This window comes from Protomyctophum bolini, assembly GCF_963924005.1.
Source record: "Protomyctophum bolini genome assembly, chromosome: 12".
Classification (NCBI taxonomy): Eukaryota; Metazoa; Chordata; class Actinopteri; order Myctophiformes; family Myctophidae; genus Protomyctophum; species Protomyctophum bolini.
In genome coordinates this window covers 10,648,059-10,670,404 of record NC_137873.1, presented here as the reverse complement: position 1 = coordinate 10,670,404, position 22,346 = coordinate 10,648,059, and the positions used below count along the sequence as shown (strand labels likewise).

General features: G+C 43.5%; 1 protein-coding gene across 1 annotated transcript; it reads left to right on the top strand.

The window, feature by feature from the left end:
• The first annotated feature begins 1,017 nt into the window (after positions 1 to 1,017).
• Positions 1,018 to 21,675, top strand: pip4p1a (phosphatidylinositol-4,5-bisphosphate 4-phosphatase 1a). The gene is made up of 7 exons (XM_080777712.1): positions 1,018 to 1,386; positions 3,085 to 3,278; positions 5,406 to 5,512; positions 8,343 to 8,448; positions 8,962 to 9,014; positions 12,444 to 12,534; positions 20,346 to 21,675. The coding sequence occupies exons 1-7, from the start codon at positions 1,263 to 1,265 to the stop codon at positions 20,487 to 20,489; spliced, it is 819 nt and encodes a 272-aa protein (XP_080633838.1). The 5' UTR covers positions 1,018 to 1,262; the 3' UTR covers positions 20,490 to 21,675.
• The last annotated feature ends 671 nt before the right edge of the window (positions 21,676 to 22,346 follow it).

Here is a 22,346-nt window from a genome sequence, read left to right as displayed (position 1 = left end):
ATTATTATTTTTCTTTCTTCCAGGAAATAAAACGTCTGGGTTTCCGAGGCTAATCATTATTTGACAGCATTTGTTAAGTTACTTTACATTTTGATTAAATGCAATAAGCGATAAAATATATGTTTTTAGGTAATAACCCATTAGTATAAAGACATTAAAATGAGCCTCACATTTACCAGCTGCATCATTAAAGTAATTAATGAACACATTTTTACTCAAGTGAAGTTTTGAATGCAGGACTTTTTGCTGTACGAACTTGTATGAGTATGAGTACCTTTTACACCACTGTGGTTAATAATAATCTACAGAGATGAGTACTGAGACATTCACCATCGTCTCTGTACGTCTGTCTGTACATACGTGTGTATGGCTGTAATCCACGTAACTCGAGAACCGTTCGCCTCACCGACTTCAAATTCAACACACACGTTCCACACCCCCACAGGGAGTGCAGTGCCCGGTGTCGAGTCGGTCGGACCCACGGTTGTCCAGAACCGCCACAAAAGGCCTCTGCCCGGGCTCTGGACCGGGACCCCTGCCCAGGGACCATATATGGAGCTGGCCTGTTGTGTGAAATCACAACACTCCATATTTGGGCATGCCTGACACAGAACTCCATATATAGGAAAAAAGGGACACAGTGAGAGATACAGGAATCTCCATATATGGGCATAAAAGGGACACAGACAGATGGCTGGAAGCCTGGAACGGGTACTCTGACATGGATCTCCAACTTCCATCGTTACCGACTCAGTGCTCTACAGCCGGGCAGCGGTCTAGTAATAATAATAATACTAATACGTAATAATAATAAAATAGTAATAAATAATGATTTAGTTTTTGCTTCTTATAGCACTTTGCAGTTTTGAAAGGCGCTATATAAATAAAGTTTATTATATTATATATTATTATTATTAAAAATCAGTTAAATCACCCCTTATGGCCGAAGGGGCGTGACCACTGACTACATGTCAGCCCCTCCATCATGCTCCATGCACACAGAAAACGTAGGTTACCGCAGCAGCATTATGATACTGAACAGCATATACCATAACCACCATACCCAGAGAGCATAGGCATACAGCACAGTGTGGAGGAGGCATCGATAGATAGAGGGTGGAGGTGGTGGTGTGATCATGTGACGCAGGCATTTCCGACACAACAATACAGAACACACGTCGTTGGCTCGTTTGGTTGGTTGCAGGCAGGCAGCGGTCCCCTGGTGGTCCTCTCCTCTATCTCTGTCAGGTCTCTCTCTCGGTATGGCGGACGGTGAGAGGTCCCCGCTGCTGTCGGACCTGGGGGACGGCGGCGGCGGGCTGCTCGGCGCCGGTGGAGTGTCGCCCGGAGTGGCGCCCTATGGCGTGGTGCCCAACAAGCCACAAAGCAAGTATCCAAGGAGCTCTCCCTCTCTGTGTGTGTGACTGTCTCTCTACCTCTCCAGCCTACTAGCCTCATCTCCAGTGGAGGATATGCTACTACCGCTGCTAAGCTACAAGGCTAGGCTAATGCCAAGTCAGTGTGGAACTGACTTGGCATTAGCCTTGTAGCTTAGCAGCGATAGTAGGTAGGCAGGTGACAGTGACAGCAGGCCTGCAGATGTTTATGTTGGATTGTTATACAGGGTGGTAGCTTCTGAAAAGTCCTGTTGGGAATGGGATTGTGTTGTTGTTGTGAACGTGATGTTTGCTGGCTGGGTAGGCTGTGCTAGTTAGCCTAGCCTTGCCACCTATCATAAGTAATTGTAAATGCAGCTAATGCTACATTGGCTACTATGCTGCTAACCATTCAGTAGACTTAGAGACTGTCACTGGAGAGGCTGATATGACAATTCCTACAGGCATGCACCCATGATTGCCGTTTATTGTATAGTTTTTGCAAGAGGTTGCATGCATTTTCTTTTTAAGGTACAGTAGCAGATAATAACACTTGCTTGCTGCACCCACTGTCAGCTAAAGGCTAGCCAACTGTTACTCTACAATTTGACTGACTGGTAAACGGAAAACATCTGATTTTGGCAATCGATACGGCCAATACGGAGGCTCCCTGGGACTGCTGCAAGATAGCACTGCGACCAATCAACAGCCCGGGTGGGTAGGTGGGGGAGGGACTAGTATGTGGCTTAAAATAAATTAATGGGAAAGGCATGAGGAGAGGAGGTGCGGCTAGTACTAATTGACTCTTATAATATGATTCAATGTGATTCAATTACCGGTATCTAATATTCTTCTATTCCCAGTTTCACACCTAGTCACTGCAATGACCACCACTGGCCCTCTATCTCTCTCTGTCACACACCGACACTTGCATGCACGCACCAGTGCCAGATTTTGCAAGAGAAACGAGCCAAAAAGAAGTGATTAGGCCTAACATGATCATCACACATACGTGGCAAATTGATCAGCCGTTTTCAAATAGCTCATGTACATCGTACATCGTATTTTTAAAACATTGCAAAAACTCAAGTATGTTAGTATGTTAGTCAGATGGGGGTCTGTGGACAAATTCATAATTAACAAAATTATAATAAGCGGACATGGCAACACTGACACACGCACACACACTTCCACTTAAACAGCCTCTCTTTGCATTCCAGCAGCATTTTATTATAAAGCTCCTTTCAGCTGAACTCAAGACCAAATCTCATTTTCTTGTAAATCCACAACTTAACAGGCTACTCTGTCATGGGGGTTAACCCCTTCACAGCCTGGTGCTCCAGCTCTCGTGACTTGACTCCCAGTCCCTTCCCCTGAAGAAATTCCATTCATGGTTGACCCCCCTAGTCTGATGATAACTTCATGTCAGTGGTTCTCAAAGTGGGGTTTGGCCATGGGACCGCCAGGGGTCCCCAAATCTGTAATAAATTGTCAAAATCTGTTTAACCGCAGCTGTCTACAAGTTTGGAATGTGAGCTGAGCGTGAAGATCTGCTGTTTTAAAACAAAAATAAAAACAATGTTTAGGGGGGGTCTCTGGCACAAAACATTTTCACATGGGGTTTCCGTGGTCAAATACATTATGTAGGGGTCCTTTGATATGATAAAGTTTCATAACCTCTGCTTTATGTTTCCTCCTTCCTCTCCAGGCTTTCCCCCGTTCCCCAGCCCCACCCAGCCCTCCATCCTCCTCGGGGAGGACCCCCCGCCCTACTCCCCCCTGACGTCCCCAGAGAGCGGCAGTGCCCCGGTCATCAGCTGTAGGGTGTGTCAGAGCCTGATCTCTGTGGAGGGCAAGATCCACCAGCACGTGGTCAAGTGTGGTGTCTGCAATGAGGCCACGGTAGGAGCCCACCAGGGTCTGAATACACACACACACACACATACATACACACACACACACACTCTGAGCTTTACATTCAGAAGTTAACATCCAAGGAATTTCCATTTTACACTAGTATCGACCAGTATTTACAAGCAACCAGTCGTAAGCAGTACAGGCGTTAAGCCCGATTTATATTTGACTGTGTGCCGGACAGTGCACAAGCACACAATGCATGGCAGTGCAACACGTGAGCTTGTATATCAGCTATATCCAGGGCTGGAGGTCTGTACACCTACGTTACAAAACGTATGAAAGTTGTAACATCGTTGATGATAATTTATCCGTGTGAAAAGATTTCTATTTTTATTTTATTTTTCTGTCACTACCGGTACTATCTTTACACCCACATTGTTCTAGTGAAGCAGTTTCGAAGTATTTTATGAAGATCACAATTTCCAATTTGGCCAAATGAGGGCGTAGTAGACCATCATCACACTGATGGACAGGACTGCAACTGGCGAGTTGAGAGGAGGAAAATTGGGTCCCCATTTCAGATATGACCATTAATTAGTTAGGTTGAGGTGATGGTGCTTTATGCCACACTAACGGGTGACTAATAATAATAATAATAATAATAAATAATAAGTGTGTGTGGCAGGTCATAAACTTAACTACAAGAACAGATAACCTAAATATTATCAGATTAATCATATGAATTTGTGTATGTGAGCCTATCAACACACATTCCCTTTTGACACCTCCCAGTCCAAATGCCCTCTGTGCCGAGATTGCCTTTGGACGCCTATTTTAATATCAATTGATTACGGTTCACAACTGTGTCCTGTACTCGCTCATAATACTGGTAGCGGTGCCATAAAAAAAAAACTGAAATGAAAATTCCGACTGGCTTATGCTGTCATTTATCATCATTTATTTAACAAAGACATAATAACATGGTATTCCTACTATAACAAGAACCACACATTCTGATTCTAATTGGTTACTAACCTTACATCCTTCATGTGAGTGTAAGTTTCACTATAAGGGTAGTCTCGCGTGCCAGACTGTTGCCTCTTGCAATTTTCCATCATACAGTCTTGGAGCAACGGAAGAGCCATCATGAGTACAATATAAAGCGGAAGTGGAGCCTCCTCGCCACTTCCGTTTCGTCTTTACAGTTGCGCAAATGTATCCTAATCATATAAATGGAAATCAATAAGCATATCTTGCTTATTAGCAGAAATGGGGAAAAAATAAAACAAAATGCTCTAAAGATATTTTAAAATATATTTTCATGAACGGAAATGGCAGCTTCCTTACTCGGATTTCGGGAGAGGTAGTTCCAGACTCTATATAGCATTCGGAGATTGTGGAATAGTTGTCTGACTACTATAAGGGTAATCCTATTTTATAGCTGGACAGTGGACAACTGGACACATGTCCGGTTCTCCTGCGTCTCCTTCCACATCAATGTGCTGCAAGCTATGCATCAGCACTTAGCTCATGCCTGAGTTTTTACCACTTTCAATCTGGTGGTCACATTCATATTTTAGCATTGGGTAGCACATGGGTAAAGTAAAGAGACCAGACTGTCCAGTGTCCATGCTATAGTACAGTACATAGCATCGTGGAGAGTCAGGTACTTCACTGAGACAGGTAAGCCAGTAGGGTGAAGTAGGTTAAAATCGCAGTAGTTCACAAAGTAGTTCAGAAGTTCACAAGTAGTTCACTGGTTCACAAACTGGCTTCATTCAGCTCAGCTGATCTACGAGAATAGTCGATCTACTCACTATTTGTATATGGGCTTAAGTGGTTAACACCATGTCATTATTCCCTTCATAGCCAGTTGAATTGTAGAAAAAATGCAATCCCTGCTCCTGTTAAGCATGCTTTAACACAGAGTTGGGAACACAATCAGCGTGCTATATAATGCTTTGGCCCTGTTCCAGCAAATGCAAGCGTAGAGACCATTCCAATATCTCACTGAATCTGCCCCCCCCTCACCTCTGTATTATTGTTTTAATTCTCATCTGGCCAGAGTAATTGCCTTGTTATCTCCTCCAGCTTGTGATATAGCGGAGCTCTCATCTTCTACCTCTCTCTCTCTATCCTCTGTCATGTGCCTCTGGCTCCCTCTGTCTGCAGCCCATTAAGAATGCTCCGGCAGGAAAGAAATACGTGCGCTGTCCCTGTAACTGTCTGCTCATCTGCAAAGTGACGTCCCAAAGGATTGCCTGTCCCAGGCCGTACTGGTGAGAGGAGTGTGTGTGTGTGTGTGTGTGTGTGTGTGTGTGTGTGTGTGTGTGTGTGTGTGTGTGTGTGTGTGTGGAAATGAGCCATCCAATCTAAAGGTTTATAGGAAATAGATTTTGTTTCTCTCACCAAGAGCATGAGAACTTGGGATGTGTGCATTTAGTAGGGATGTTTTTCGCTTCCGATCCGATACCTGAATTTCTCTGTTAGCCGATACCGAATACCGATACCAGTGTTGTGTTTATAGCAGACTCCTCACTCAAATGTTCACTTGCAGTTTGGGGCAACTCCAAAGCAAACTCCACATGTCCCAACATTTGATTTACCTGCCATTTAGTGTCAACCCCTTACCCCTGTGTCGGATCGGTGGTTAGACTGGCATATTCACCGATACCGATAAATAATCTCGGGACATCTCTAGCATTTAGTTAGAAAAATGTGTTCCACAATTAAGTCTCTGCCCTGAACATGGATTAGAAGACTTTCCAAGTGTTGTATGAAGACAAAACGACTTCATTCACACAGCTTTACTTCAGTATTGTCTGAGAAGGGTCAAATGTTATTTAATGTATTGTGAATGATGATAACGGTAGTCTCTCAAGCTGTTTCAAGAGACTATGGTGACAGTGTCTCTCTGTACCCAGTACAGGTGGCTCATTTGTGCAGAGTACAGTTTCATATTTAACGGTCGCATTTAAAATTCAATCAGGATTCAGCAATCAGCAAGTCCACGAGCCAATTAGTCAGTAACTGCCTTGCACATTGCATTGTGTTCTCCACCGCGGAAGCTTTTTAAGTGGGTGGCGCAGGATAATGGTAATCGACATAGGTAAACAATGTAGATGATGTTCCATTTGGATGGAAATCAATTGTCTGGCAACATTTTAGTTTTTCAGTGCAAAAAGAAAACGTTATTGACAAGATGATTTGCAAACTGCAACTTGTGTCTGACGCAGAAAAGTTTTAAGGCCAAGTCCGTCAAGAATTCTTACCAAAGCAAGGCCAAAGAATTCCCTTGGAGCAACACTTCCAGCAAATCGACTGCCCAATTAGATGTTAAAAAACATTTTGTGATTTTTATTGCAAAAGCACAAAAACCAGGAATGATCATGTCAAGCGTTTGACAGCTGAACAGACTGTGCTGGAGAGCCTAATATAATTGGTAAGATAAGAGTTCTTGTTTGTGCCTGATGGCTATACCATATGCTAGAATACTTTGAAAAGACTTTGAAAAACACTGACGTCTGTCACCCTCTCTCACATCTACCATACACTAGAAGACTTTGAAAATACAAATGTCTGACTCCCTCTCTCATCTAAAGACAATGTGTGATAAGTCACAGCGTTATTAATCACAGACTATTATGATTTTGCTTAGAGCAGATGATGTAATATTTCCTTTCGGGGGAAATGACAATTCACTGGTAGGCGAGAAGCATTTCTCAGCCTCAGTGTAATACTGCCAAATAAAATGACTGCGGCGAGGACCTCCTAGATGGTTGTGTACTCGGGATCACTGTGGGTCTGTGCAGATACAAATTTCAGATCGTATCTGTATGGCAGAAACCTTGTTTTTCTACATTTAAACTGTAAATATGATTCTTGTTCAACGTTTTGATGACCAGCAAATGTTGAACGAATGCAATAAAAAAGTGGAACTTTTATTTTTTACTGTTAATTGTGTATTGTTAAGCAACAGACGAATGAAAGTGCGAATACATCAGTGAATGTGCTATAACTGGTACTTCAAAAGCATAATGAGGTAATGTAAGCAAGCAAAGAATATTCTCATTAGAAAAAAACAAACAAGAATTGTATTTTATATTACTTCACATTAAGACTATCCTTAACTTACTTATAAATGAAAATAGTTTGTGACTATAATAGTTTTTTTTTACGAAAATGAATTATTAAAAATAAACATTAGCATTTTGTGCCTCGGGCAGAGACATGCGAGGAATCCTAACCAGCTCCAGTTTGTTTGTGGTCGAGCGTTGTCATTCCATTCACGTGATTTAAGATCACACACATCCGTCTGTGGATTTAAAACGGCCACAAGTGACAGCTGTCTGTCTGCCGTATAGCTGCTAGCCCTCCTGCTGTGCCGTTGTGCTTTTGTACTGTCCATCTTCCAGCATCACAGACAGAAACATTTAGTGGATACGAGCTACAGTGGTAACGTGTGAGACTTTGATATCACATTGACAGTGCCTGTAGTGTTTGGAATGGAGCCTTCACGGAAGGTGTAAAGCTAGGCATTAACCCAGTTGTTCTCAAAGTGGGGTCCGGGGACCCCCAGCGGTCCTTGAGGGGGTTCCAGGACACGTCGTGAGCCAGGGTGAACAATTTGGAATATTTTTGAAACATTTTACCAACAGATAGTGGTCCCTGGCGCAGCCGCAGCCAAATGCATAAACTTATTACGATATTGTTTTCGGCTTGTTTTGCCTTTATTGCTATGTATGTAGACAGGAAATGGGGATAGAGAGACTGGCAGTGACATGCAGCAAAGATCGTCAGGATCAGGATGGGAGTCGAACCCGCAACACGCTGCATTGCAGCCTAACTGCCCAGACCGCTAGGCCACCGGCCCGGGGCAATTTCGTGATCTTTGACATGAAAATATGGAAGTGTGGTTGACAGTGGTTAAACTTTGAGCCACACAGTACCCCCCCCCCCCCGCCCCAAATGTGAATGCTAATGAAAGCGCGACTGCTGAGGTGTGTTTGTGTCACGCACAGCTTTTTATTGTTTCACAAATCACAGATTAGACAAAACCTTTCAGTCGTGAGATGTTTATTTTGCTGTGTGTGTGTGTGTTCTTTCTAGTAAGAGGATAATTAACCTGGGTCCAGTGCACCCTGGTCCTGCCAGTCCTGACCCCCAGCCAGCCGGGGCCAGAGTATGCTGTGGACACTGCAACAACACTTTCTTGGTATGAAGCCTTTTCTCTCTCACCATGGAAACGCGTTCTCTCTCCATAGAAACAGTGATGATGTCTTATTTTAAGACCCTGATCTGAAACACAATTCATTGGCTCTCAAACCATTTTCCTAGGTCCGATTCCGAAAACTTTTCCGAAAGCTTTATTTATTCACACCTTTGACTATATATTGTAAGTCTTCTTCAATATGTTGATTGTCATGCCGCAAGAGATCATAGACAATAAATGGGTTATAAGCGAACTGCAGTAAATTCCATGTTCATTCACCTGCCTCTTTTTCTTTGGAGGATTCGATGCTTATTGACATGGATAGCAAAACCAGCATAGATAGCAATTTTTATAAGCTGTTAATACAAACTTGAATGCGGTCAATAAAATGTGGGAAGACGTGTGAAAAAGATGTGGTGTGTGTGTGTTCGCGTCCTCTTATCTTGGCGATCAAATGACTTCCAGCAGTGTCAACATCAAGCGGTGCCTCACCTCTCGTTGCCTTTCTCCTTTCAGTGGACAGAGTTTACAGACAGGACGCTGGCCAGATGCCCACACTGCAGGAAAGTGTAAGTGGCAAATCCATTTGTATACCACCGCTAAAGGCTGTTCTGTTCTGTTCTGTTCTGTTTTTGACAACAGCAAGGTTGTTCGGTACTAAAAGATTCTTAGTGTCTGAAAGCTACATGCAGTATTGCGCTTTGTTGTTGTCGGTCGGAAACCTTGTAATGTCCAAAACATTTTTTAAATGGTGAAAATAAACTAGCCCATAGGGTATTTTGTTGTTGTTCTCTCGCTGGGTGCAGAAAAAACCTGACCGCGAGTATCACAGAGCCGGCTGTCGGCCGTTGAAAAACCTTGTTTTGACCAGAAACAATATTCATGGCGTCGATTAGGAGATAAAGGCCATTAAAAGCGGCACATAGAACGCACGTAGATGGAGAGATGCGCACGCAACTTAAGATGGCGTGGTCCAATGTCGCACTCGACACCAGCATGCTAACGGGACTCGGCTGTCAACTCGATCAGATCAAAACATGAATTAAATAATGTAAAGCTTTGGTCTGGCGGGCGGCCAGACCAAAGCTTTATTTACTTTATTACGGGAATGGCGGGGAACGTGTTAAGTAATTCAATTAAGAGTTAAGTAGGACATTAACTCATGCAAAAACACCAAAAAAATGAAACATGGAGATACGAGGTTTCTGCTCGATAGTCACCACTTTCAAGCTCTGGTGCAGGCTCTGTATCCACAACCAACCAGGCAACGATCGTGACATTTTATACAAATAATTGGGATTAATTACTTTTATTGTGTTTTCTGGCATTGAACACTGGATCAGATAAATAATAATTATAATTCTGCATAATGCCTTTTAGGCTTTGTGCGAACAAAACTTTCACACAAAGCGTACAAATGTACAAAGCCTGTAACTGAAATGCACCATTACTGACTTGACTGTTGTACTCAAAATAAATGTACTTCTACAAGTGGGTTCGAATCCATCGCGGTGCATGTTGGAACTTTGAGCGTCTATACGAACACCATTTGCCCGTGTTCAGGGGAGGGAAGCCGGGTGTATGGGGAGGTTGGTTTTTGTCACTACGTGTACTCCTACGGGCTGGGGGCAGCACCTGCCAGCGGGAGGAGTAGGACTCTACGTCCTCCCGTTGAAGGCTCCTTAATGGCAGGTGAGCCAGTGACAACACACAGCAATGTGTGTGGGGAGGAATCAGTTGACATAATTTAAAAAACGGTGGAATTGTTGTGGCTGCACACTCGGCCTTGCGTGCATCCTCAACCAACATACATACACCCGCTAGGTATATCCGCTCCCTCTAATGGAAATTGAGCTAGTCACTTTCTTTCATTGCACATTTGTTTTCTTCTAAAGGGCAGCAGACAGTTCACTTTCCTAGACAGTCTGGTTGTACAGAGTTAGACAGTAAGGATACCTGAGAGGGGCTGAAGAAAAACCAGGCTCTGGGTTGCATTCACTTTACAATCTTTATGCATTTAGCTGACGCTCTTATCCAGAGTGACTTACAAATGCAAGAACAAGTAAATGCATGAACCACCTAGTCAACAAACGACGGGCTAAATTGTCACCTAAATGGAGTGCAAAGAAAAACTATTTACTGCTACAACAAAGTGACTATGACAGCAGGAGAACTTGCTTGGTAAATTACATTCTTAGGATTTGTGAACAGAATATGTCTAGTATCTAAATAACATAAATTGTTCCGTTTTTCCCAGTTTATGTATTTATAGTGCAACATCACCCCAAGGGTTCTCTGTACACTTCACGACAAATAAACACAAAACAAACAAAAGCAAAAAAAAGCAAAGAATATTCAGTGTAAATGTGCCTGCACTTATGATCAAACAATCAATATGTGGCAGTGCCCAACTGTAAAATATGCAAATCACAAGATTTAGAACAAAGTATTAGAGGTGCATGGACACAATAATAAAATACACTAAAATAAATGGCTTGGCGTAGCCACTAGCTGGCCTTCATCTGCCTTTGCAATGCATATTATTGCCATATTATTGTCAGATTATCGACGCAGTGATATTAGTATCGTTACGCGAGGCTATGTCTCACTCGCGCCGGTCACAGAGCCATTCTGGACAGCATTCACACATTCTTCCAGAACAGTGGGCGTATCCTCCCCGACCCCACTCGTGTAGATGGGGTGACGTCACCACGGTCACTTGCGGAGCCAAATGAAGACTTTTTCTTATGAATGGTTCCGCAAACGGTTCTCAAAACGATAGAACCGGATCCGGACCTGCAATCTCGGAACCGGGTCTGTCCCAACCCTAGGCACGATGTGTGAATGCTCTGAGTCTGAACCGGGTCTGTCCCAACCCTAGGCACGATGTGTGAATGCTCTGAGTCTGCCCACAACTTTCGTTGATACAGTAGTGAATAAATATAAACCTTGCTATTATCCCTCTGTCCTTCACCAAGAGTGCACACTGTGGTACAGTGTAGTTTACATTTACACATGTATTCAAATCGGAGTCTGGAATAGAACCCCTCAATTTGATTAAACTGAAAAAATGGCGCACCAAAAGACAAATACTGTATGTTGTGGTAAATGGTTTTATATATGTTTGGGGGGTTCTTGTGAGCTGTTTATTCGTTGTATTCGTTTTTATTTTATTATATTTTCCTGCGTAGACCGAGCTCTATCCGACCTGACCGAATAATACAGAATATCTACTTATTATACTGTATTGTTCGCCTGAACCCAGCCTTATGTGACAGGCTTTTGCTACCCTTTGGGATCAGACTGAAACTGATAAGAACTCAAGCCTCAAACTTAATGCTGACTTGATTTGATAATGGTGAGTTCTCAATAAGTAAAGGAAATACTAATTTATCCAGCCACTGGATAAAGATCAACAGTATAATACAAATGGATACTATTATCTACATTTTTATCGTATTCATAGGTTGCATTGTTGTCCAAAAATCTAAATGAATAAACTCTGTTCCAGTCATGTGAGACTAGGCACTATGCTTTGGTTATCCCTGCAATCCGGTTGATAATGATTTATTCTTTTTTTTTTACCCTGCTTCATAACCTCATGATTTATTTTTATCCCTGGGATTGTGCTCTACTATTTTGAAGCGGAGGATTTTCTTTGACTTATACCACGGATCACATTCCTTCATTAGTATTACCTTCCTCACAATAAGCTGCTTTTGGCATTTAGCAGGAGTTTACTCTCTCACACAGCTTGTTTTTTTTTATAGGGTTTTGTTTTGCTGGGGGTGTGAGGGATAATAATCGTTGCATAGTTCATACAATACTTTAACGTGACCAGGACACCGTAAAGCTGTAAAATATTTGACATGAGTAAGGCCACGTTGTGTTTTGAAATGTTCTTAGAAATCCCTCCCTGGTCACACCAACAAACACTTTTCTAATGCGTTTCATCGCCTGACATTTCACACATTTCTGCTCACTGTTTTGTCACACAGTTCTTCCATTGGTCAGAGGTATCCCCGGAGGCGGAGCTTGTGGTGTTTTCTACTATGTTTGCTATTCAGCATCTCGACCGCTGGGCTGATGGTGAGTGAACACAGGATTCGCCTTCACTGCATCGTCATTCACACATCACTTACTTACACTGTGTGTGTGTGTGTGTGTGTGTGTGTGTGTCCTCTCATCTCCAAATTTTAAATTAAAATACCACAAAGGTGCCATCTCATGATGTGATTGTTATAGCCTGTTTGTATATTGATGTTATTGGTTTTAGGACCGTTTGAGAGAGATTGTGACCATGTTGTAATGCTGTATGATAGGTGTGAGAAAATCATAGCATGCATGTACAGCTGTGTGCGTTCCTTATCTTTTGTCTGACACCTGGTGGCGGCAGAAGGTAGTTGAACCCTGCCAGGGCATATTCCCTATATTTGGATCGTTTCATTTCCGCTTTACCGGCATGGAGACTGCCATTGTAAAGATTAGCTAATATTAGCATTAGCTCACGCCGTTTACCTTTCGCCAGAAACGTTAACATGTAGGGAGCGATGCGATACAGAATCACAAATCACATCCGAACTTCGGATGGATCATCATAACCACGGACAGCACTCGCAGTTCCTGAGATACGAGGCATAGAAAATCCTACTTTGAATGAATGGAGGTCTGTGGGGGCCGTGTGCAAAGATCCTGGTGCTGGGGGTGTCGGAGGCGTTGCTTAGCAACCAGGACAGGTGATTTTCGGCTAAACCGTTTCATATTTGGTGTAAAGCTTTAGGTACGAACATAGCAGATGACGTTCTTGGGGACGTCATCTAATAAGTGTCTAATAGGACAGACACTTATTAAGATAAGTGTCTGTCTGTCTGTCCGTCTGTCTGTCTCACACACTCACTCTCTGGCCTGTCTTTCTGTCTCTCGGGTGCATGCTGTCCAAGTCATGTTTCCAGTTTGCACACATCTACTTTCAGGTGATCTATGTGAGTGAAATACTCGCTGTAGTAGAGCTTGTTGTTCACTTCCACTCGTGCTGTGACTTGCTGAATAGCCAAATGGAGAGAGAGCTCTCTGATGAGTTGTCCCACTGATTCAGCATACTATTCAAGCATGTGATCAGACGCTACTAATGGCTGACTACCGGCAAGAACTACAAAGAATTGTCGCCCCGGCACAGATGCTCCTCGATTTCCCGATATAAACCTTGATGTGCAGGAGTTGACAATGACTCCTCTGCACCACTTTTTGCCAAAATTAAAAACAAAATGAAATCAATGAAAAATCTAAGAAATTTCCTAAATTAGTAAGCAAATGTTTAAGAAGTAGTGAAATCCCTTTCAAGCTCACAAGGCAGCATGAAGTGACGTGTTCTGAGCTTGTAGATCTTGGCAAACGTCTAATTTCTTTTTTGGGACTTAAGCTAATACATTTTGGAACCACTGCTCTAGAGTCTAGACCCGGTTAAAAAGGGGCAAATATGTCTTGTCTGTGCATTTTCATTTTCTCATAGTAAGCTTCTCAAAGCATCTCAAAGTATTTCACACTACAAGAGTCTTTTTTTAAATCGTCTGTCATATTATCCTTGTGGCTTTCACACTAAACGATTGATCGCCGACTAAGGATCACACACTGCAAGAGTTCACCAAGATGCGATCCGGACCCGATACATATAGGCTTTTATTCCAATTCATTTTGACATCTCACACACGTGCAGGATACCGTGATACAAGCGCCAGACCGACACAGGACGCAACTCTCTCTCGCTCTCTCTCTCGCCTCTCTCTCTCTGCGTGCACGCCACACACAGGAATAACCAGGCTACACAGGGCAAAATGTTTGTGATAGTGATAGCGAGGATGTTAAATCTTGATTTTCATTAAATAACTCTGTGTGTGTGTGTGTGTGTGTGTGTGTGTGCGTGCACACACACACACACACACACACACACACGCACACAGCTCACAAGGTCCAAAAGTTTGCTCTGCACTGTTGATTCCGATGCGGTTTTATCAACATTATTCAAGTGAAATGCGTTTAACATTTAACAGCAACATTGCGCTAATATAGCTGCCAATATGTACAACACAGGGATTTACCCAAGGAATATAGTTTATATATATTATCATGATCATGATCATCTATCAATACAGTCGACAGACGGTGTCAGTGGTTGTCCCAGGCCAGACTCTTAATCCCAAATGACTCCCAGGGTGCCATAGAATGGCTACTCACTGCTCCTAGTAGGATGGGTAAATGCAGTAAATGAGGACACATTTCACGTAATTGCAAATATACAGTGACACAAAAACACCCCAAGGAGTGAGGAGGACTATTAAATAAATTATTACTTCCCATCATATAAAAAATGTTTATCGTGATTCGGGTAGCGTGCCCATTGTGAATACACCAACCTCAACAGGACAGACATTTATAGTGAAGACAATGTCGATCTTTTAGATAATATGTATTTTTTTGCAGCTAATATCTTGATAATGTGTATTGTAGTTTATTTTTTTTTAAATAGGAGTAGTGTCTACTGTCTAATGTCTATTTCCACTTGCCAAAGGAGACAGACGGGTTGGTTGGGAGAGAAGGCTCTGGACGGTGAGGCAGGAGGACAAAGTCTGTTGGTTGTGACCACACAGTCATAACTGACTGAAAAACAAAACGGGATATACAACAATAATGCCCAATGATAAATATTTAGCAGGGTGCCAGCCAGGTCTGTGGCATTCAATCTGTTGAAGAGAGGAGAACAAATGGAACGGGGGAGGAACTAGGCTAAACACGATGATATCGCTGTCGGGCAGAAACCTCTCCACATTCTACCTTTCTGTGTTTTTATTTGTAAAAAAAAATTGAGTAACAGTTTTGTACATACTGAATGAGGTTTCCACCTGACAGAGACGATATATAACAATATACCCAATGATACATATTTTAGTAGTGTACGGGCCTTTTAAGAGAAGGAAATCTGTACAAATCCTTACAGGTAAGTCACAAGATAGATCACAAAACTCCCAAGAGAGCCAACAGTTTTGAGGCTGCTTTAGTGCTTTCTGTACCTGGTGGAACAGACATCTCCCCGGGGTGTTACGCAGTGTGTTTGCCTTGTTATTCTTTAACGCAGTCCTCTCCTGTCTGCTAGGAATAAAAAGAAAACACAAAGCTTCTGTAGCTTAACAATGCATTACTTTGCAGGCACTCGTGGGTGCGTGCCTGTTATCCAGAATGATGTCTCATTTTGTGCAACAGTATAGTACGATAAACTTCAATTCCCAAACGCCCTTGCAGGGAGCCCACAATGTCTAATATCACACCTGCCAGTTCTTCCTAGATTGAGTGCTACCATAAATAATATTCAAACGATTAAAAAAAAAAGTGTTTTATATTTAAAAGAAATATGAGCAACAGTTTTTGACAAGTGTGGAGGCGTGCATAGCTTTGCAAACTTGGCCCAGGCATCCAGCCAATAAGACACTAAGTGAAAGAAGAAGCAGCTATTTAATTTATTTATTACATTTAAAAAATATCTTTAGCGTAGTTAAAGACATTTCATCTTACTGGAACCGCAACACTGTGCACAGCAAGATGCCAATTAAAGTCTCATGCCGTTATCGTTGGCCAAAAGGAGCAGATCTACAAGCTTAACAACGCTTCGCACCGTTAGGCCGCTGGTCGACCTACTATTTCCTACGAGCGGCAAACGGGTCGTACGACAAAATGTAAATCAGACTGTAGGCTATGCCCCTAAGTGACTCATCAAAACTGCAGTGCATTTACTGGAAGGTTGGAACAAGATGGAAGATTAAAAAAACGTCTGGAGCGTTTTGAGCATAACATTTCCACTAAGCATATTTGTTTATGAATATTTTAAGGCCAATATCAATGTGTTTGCATTAGCTTCTGGCTAGGTAAAAGTGTTTCCGCCCCCACCCCCTTCAGTTCCTCCATGATAAACGACATCTGCCAGCCGGTTTTCTTGGTTACATGCTGTTCAGATGAAGTGGAGTGACGTTTGGCGAGTGAAAAGGACGACCTGTTTGGTTATTATTGCACTCTGTGTGATGGGGAAACTTAGACTCAAGGTAAAATGTTGTCTGCAGGTATTAAATATGAACATGTTTAACTATTTTCAAAGAATAGCTGATCTCCATATCGAGTCGCTCTGGATTAAGAGCGTCTGCTAAATGCCTAATTAAGAGGAAAAACTTCAGACCTCTCAAAACAAACCCATCAAGTTACTACTAAACCTCACACCTTTGACTCTCCTAACCCCTGCTCATTAGTACAGCAACTTGCATTGGGCCTGGTCTTCAGGATATTCAGGGGACCCATGTACCTGTCTGACTACTAAAAAAAGAGTGAGTAACGCCCAAGGGCACAACAACGGAGTGAGCTCCACATGCTCTCATTCCCCCCCAGATTGAATTCATTCTACTATTATGCCACCAGAATGTGAAATGTCCTATCAACAGCCATCAAAAAGCAGCTGATTCGTCCGTTATCACTGTATTAAATATATACGAAATCAACCGTTATCAGGACGTTGGAATATGGCCATACTGGCATACTGGACATTGTGGTGTTTGTCTGTATTCCCCCGGACTGCACGCATGCAGTGTGGTGCAGACATGGCCTGGTCAAGGACCCCCCCCCTGCTGAACGTGTCATTTCCAACTCTATTGTCGGGGCATGGAAACTAGGGGCTACTAATATTTACCATTCTCTGCCTATCGTGACGTAACTCAGACGGCGCCGAGTCTGGTCTGGTGGCCGTCGCAACGCTCGGCTCGCTGATTACAAACATTCTGAAGCGGGTGCACAAAGTGTGACTCCCTACCCTCCTTAAAAGAGCACCTCTGGAGTCTTCTAGCTTGCACAAACAAAATATATAATACACACACAAACACAATGGAAACATGCCCTGGGGCTTTTTGTGTTATCCTTTTTAGCATTATTGAATAAGTGTAAGTGTAACTTTTTTTGGCAAACTGTTAATACAAGTATGCAATCGATCAAACGTTGACATGCAGTAGACTGGGGCAGCCCAGGGGCGGGCAGACTGATGACCTTATGATTCCGAGGTGGCCTCTCTATCCACCCCCATATATCGAACAAGAGTCACAAATTCTGAGAAGGAATTGTTTTGTGCTTGTTTAAATATTGATTGAATATTGGAACTCTCAAGAGTCGCCTCCTGAATCTGAAGATGGAACGTATCCCATCTTGTGGTGGAATGATCTTATGGTCTGCACCAAATGTAGATCATGTTACAACCGCCAATAACCATCTGACCGGTGCTCTATATCGGAACGCTCCGAGTTCCTCCCCGAATGTATATTCACTTCAAAAGTGAAATGTGAAAAAAGGACACTATGTTCTGTCTGTGCTAAAAAAGACTCTTTGAACCTCATTAAAGCTAACATTTTATTTGAGACATCATACGCCCTGTGTGTGTGTGTGTGTGTGTGTGTGTGTCACTATTTTCGTAACGCGGAGACGTCAGAAACTGGAATTCAGTACATGAAATATTAATTAATCTGGTATGGCTGTGTTATGGCTTTATTAGCCATACAGTCACGGCAGATGGCAATTAGCAACCCCTTGACTGTTTGCATAATTGATGCTTTATTATAGTGTGGTCCATCACGCTCTGGGTTTGAGTGCGTCGTAATGAGCACATTGTGGCCATGATGGAAGAAAATACAACATATACATACCATATTTAATATCACCCATGTATAGGTCAATTTGTTCAACAGAAATCACATTATTATATAGTAGGGTATTAACATAAAATTTGATTGTTCGACTAGCAAAACGATAGTCGACACTAAATCAAAAATCGAGTAATCGTTAATATTATATATTTTTTTTGCTTTTCTACAGCAGACATGCAACTGTGAGCTCTGTTGTTGTGTTGGTAGTTCTCCAACTTAAATACTACTAATCCATTCCTGGCTGATTGTTTTCATATCATATACAAGCCTACTGTACGTGGGTTTAGCCGTCACCGCCACACGTGTAGGTGCGGTGGGCGGTGGTGGCACTGGCAGCATTCAAGACAGATTTTCAAAAAGTATATCGCTCATACGCTCAATGGGGACTACAGTGTGTAAATACTTGGTGAGTTTATTACTGTAGTTTGTTCAACAAGTTAGATTGGAGACGTGTCGTCCGGTACAGTAAAGTATAGCAGGAGTCCCTCCTCACACTGCCCAATATTATCCAGTTTGGTGACAGTCAAACTACAGTAGCTCTTGCCGTGATTTCATGTTTCTTTTTCTTATTCATCTTTCTTCAAACTTATCCAACAAAAGTGCAGGCGTGCGGCATTATTAAAAACAAACGGCTATGCCGCGCGATCATAGTTATAATAGTCGCGATGGAGTGAAGTAGTTGATCATCTGATTCATAACCCTCTAGCTAGCAAACCTAGTATGTAATCATAACCTCCTCCTAGCTTGTAGCTCCTTCTAAAGACCAAAGGAACTTGAATTGCGTTGTAACTTGAATTGAATGAAAAGCATCGCATCGTTCATTCCTCCTCCCCGCTCCATTCTCCTGTGTTCTGTGAACGTAACGTGCTATGCTGCGCCATAGAAAGGTCTTGTGTATCAAAAATAGCAGATTTACAAGCTCACAACGTGTCCATCCGTGAGTCATTGTGGACTTGCTACTTTGACTTGACTTGTAACAGCTGATGTGAATTTCGGCCAATCAGAGTGGCATTCAGAGTAAGAGAGTGGCGACACTAGCATTGACTCCAATTGTAACAATGGAATGCGGAAGTGCTCATTCTATCTCAATGGGATAGTTCCAATGTTTGGAACTATAGCCCATAGGCACCCTCTTTGAGGTGAGATCAAAGCGTAACGCCACTCTCTTACTATTCAACTCGGCCTGCATTCACCGGCTCTGTTTTGCAGTTAATCCTTCACTCGCTGGCCGTTTCAGAACAGTGTTTTAATGCTTGATTGGATGGGAAAAAAATCGTATTTTACCGCCGAATAATCGACTATATATACTATGGTAGTCGAGTCGACTATCAAAAATCACGTTTGGTTAATGGCAATGCCCTATTATATAGTATTATGAGCGAGATGACAGAATGACAGCGTGATCACAGAAGCATTTATTATACACTTCCTGACAATTCATTGGCTGGATGGTACATGGTGCATTTACAGTATATAGAGCCTTTATCTAAGGCGCTTCACATAGATTGTGCGTCAATTCACCCATTCACAGTTTCACACACGCATTCACCCATTCATTCACACACACATTCATGACGTCGGAAACCATGCAAGGCACTAGCCAGCACATCAGGAGCAATTTAGGGCTCAGTGTCTTGCTCAAGGACACTTCGACAACTCTGGGGGAGCCCGGGTTCGAACAGGCAACCTTGTGGTTACCATCCAGCCACCCCTGAGCCACGTCAGCAGGGTACCACACTCCTTTGTTAGTACATAAGGGACAGCCATGGCCCGTCGTGTTGTTCAAATGTTCCTTTTCACACAAATCACACGTACCTCTCAGTCCGAGCAACAGTCAAGTAGTTTTAACAGTTCACTAATAGGACAGGAGTACCTTAGCAGTGCTGCACAAAGGTGCTAACTTAGCACGATGCGGTGTGATGCACCTGGACCACTTGGCCAGCGGGCGCCCAGAGAAGTGTGTTTTTGAGCAGTGAATCACGTGTTCAGTTGGACCGTTCGGCTCGCCCAGCATTGTCAGAATTTCCCTTGAGCAAGACACTCCTAACAGCTCCCCTTCTACTGAGTGCTCACCAAAACAATCCACCTCCTACCTTCCTGCCATCTGCAGGAAAAGTAGCTTCCCTTCCACCTTTACGGATCCATGTTCTGACCTCTCTCATCTCTCCTCCTCTGCAGGCCGGGACGTGGCTGCAGGCCCAGACCTACCCGGGCATCTACGCCTCCTGGGCAGTAATGCTCCTCCTGGTTCTCCTCACACTGGGCCGGGCCTTCTACTGGGCCTGCATGAGAGTCAGCCAGCCGCTGCAGAGCTTCACATAAGAACACCTGACCCGGTCCGGTCGGACCGACCTACGCATCGCCTGTCCCCCGACCCCAGCCCAACAACCCGCTGCTAGATGGAGTGAGGGCTTTAAAATGAGAAAATATTTATTTAAATCCAAGCTCAAATGTATGGGGGGGAAAAAAAGATTCTTCCCCTTTCCTTGTTCTACATTTTAGTCAATGTTCTAAATGTGATTCTTGAAAACTGGACGGCTACCAAAAGAAGGCATGGTCTGCTACTGCTCCATATCTATCGATGATTGTGATGATGACGACGACGATGCTTATAGCCAATATGTATATCTATATATTCTAATATTGTGGCCAGTGAGTTTTAATTTTAACATTTAATTTAACACTTCTTAACTTTACCCCCCTTCCCCCTCCTTCCCCCCTCCCTTCCCCATCCCCTGTACCTACACTGTTTTTAAAATGGTCACTTTAGTCCGTGTCACATGATCCATTGCACCAAAGCCACTTCCTGAGAAAAGGGCTGAGTTGTGTGTCTGCAACGCTTTCCCCAATCCCTTGTTTTACGGGAATAGCCGCGCCTTTTTCGATCCTCTTAATTTGTCATTTAGATTTAGCATCTGGGCATTTATAACATTATCGATTTAATCGTTGGAGATGACGGCAGTTTAATGGTGGCAAATTACAGTAATGAAGTCATGATGGTAATTGATCATTGCCGTTACGCTACCCCCCCCCCCCCCCCTCCCCCCCCCCCCTTTTCTGAGCAGAGATCAAGTACTGCTCGAGTGGCTGTCTGCAATATGAAGCCAGACATTTCTGGAGCTAAACTTCTGTTTTAAAAACGCACTGTTTATTATGTGGAATTATTGTGCCCCTGGGACTGACTATGATCCAAAGCAGCTTGGAAGCCTTAAGAGAAATAAGAAAAAAACAAAGTTGTGAGAGAAGGATTCAACAGCCCCTTTTACACGCACGCACACAAACACACACACACACACACACACAAAACACGGAGCATTGTTGTTTGGAGTTGTGAAGGCTTGAGCATTAGTTTGTCAGAAGAACTGCCAGACCCCCCCCCCCCCCCCCCCCCCTCCCTCAAAGAGCCACAGAAAATAAGGACTGTGTACATCCTTGCGGATTCACTTTGGTGTGAAAATCCACAGAACTTGTTCAGCATTGTGCAGGCTCAACAGGGAGGGGCGTTACATCATGCGTTGTACAGGCTCAACAGGGAGGGGCGTTACATCATGCGTTGTACAGGCTCAACAGGGAGGGGGCGTTACGTCATGCATGGTACAGGCTCAACAGGGAGGGGGCGTTACATCATGCATGGTACAGGCTCAACAGGGAGGGGGCGTTACATCATGCATGGTACAGGCTCAACAGGGAGGGGGCGTTACATCATGCATGGTACAGGCTCAACAGGGAGGGGCGTTACATCATGCATGGTACAGGCTCAACAGGGAGGGGCGTTACATCATGCATGGTACAGGCTCAACAGGGAGGGGGCGTTACATCATGCATGGTACAGGCTCAACAGGGAGGGGGCGTTACATCATGCATTGTACAGGCTCAACAGGGAGGGGGCGTTACGTCATGCATGGTACAGGCTCAACAGGGAGGGGCGTTACGTCATGCATGGTACAGGCTCAACAGGGAGGGGCGTTACATCATGCATGGTACAGGCTCAACAGGGAGGGGGCGTTACATCATGCGTTGTACAGGCTCAACAGGGAGGGGGCGTTACATCATGCATGGTACAGGCTCAACAGGGAGGGGCGTTACATCATGCATGGTACAGGCTCAACAGGGAGGGGCGTTACGTCATGCATGGTACAGGCTCAACGGGGAGGGGGCGTTACATCATGCATGGTACAG

Coding starts and splice junctions, on each gene's coding strand:
- pip4p1a (XM_080777712.1), top strand. CDS start 1,263: ATGGCGGACGGTGAGAGGTCCCCGCTGCTGTCGGACCTGGGGGACGGC. Junction 8,449..8,961: donor ACTGCAACAACACTTTCTTG/GTATGAAGCCTT, acceptor TTCTCCTTTCAG/TGGACAGAGTTTACAGACAG. Junction 12,535..20,345: donor TCTCGACCGCTGGGCTGATG/GTGAGTGAACAC, acceptor CCTCCTCTGCAG/GCCGGGACGTGGCTGCAGGC.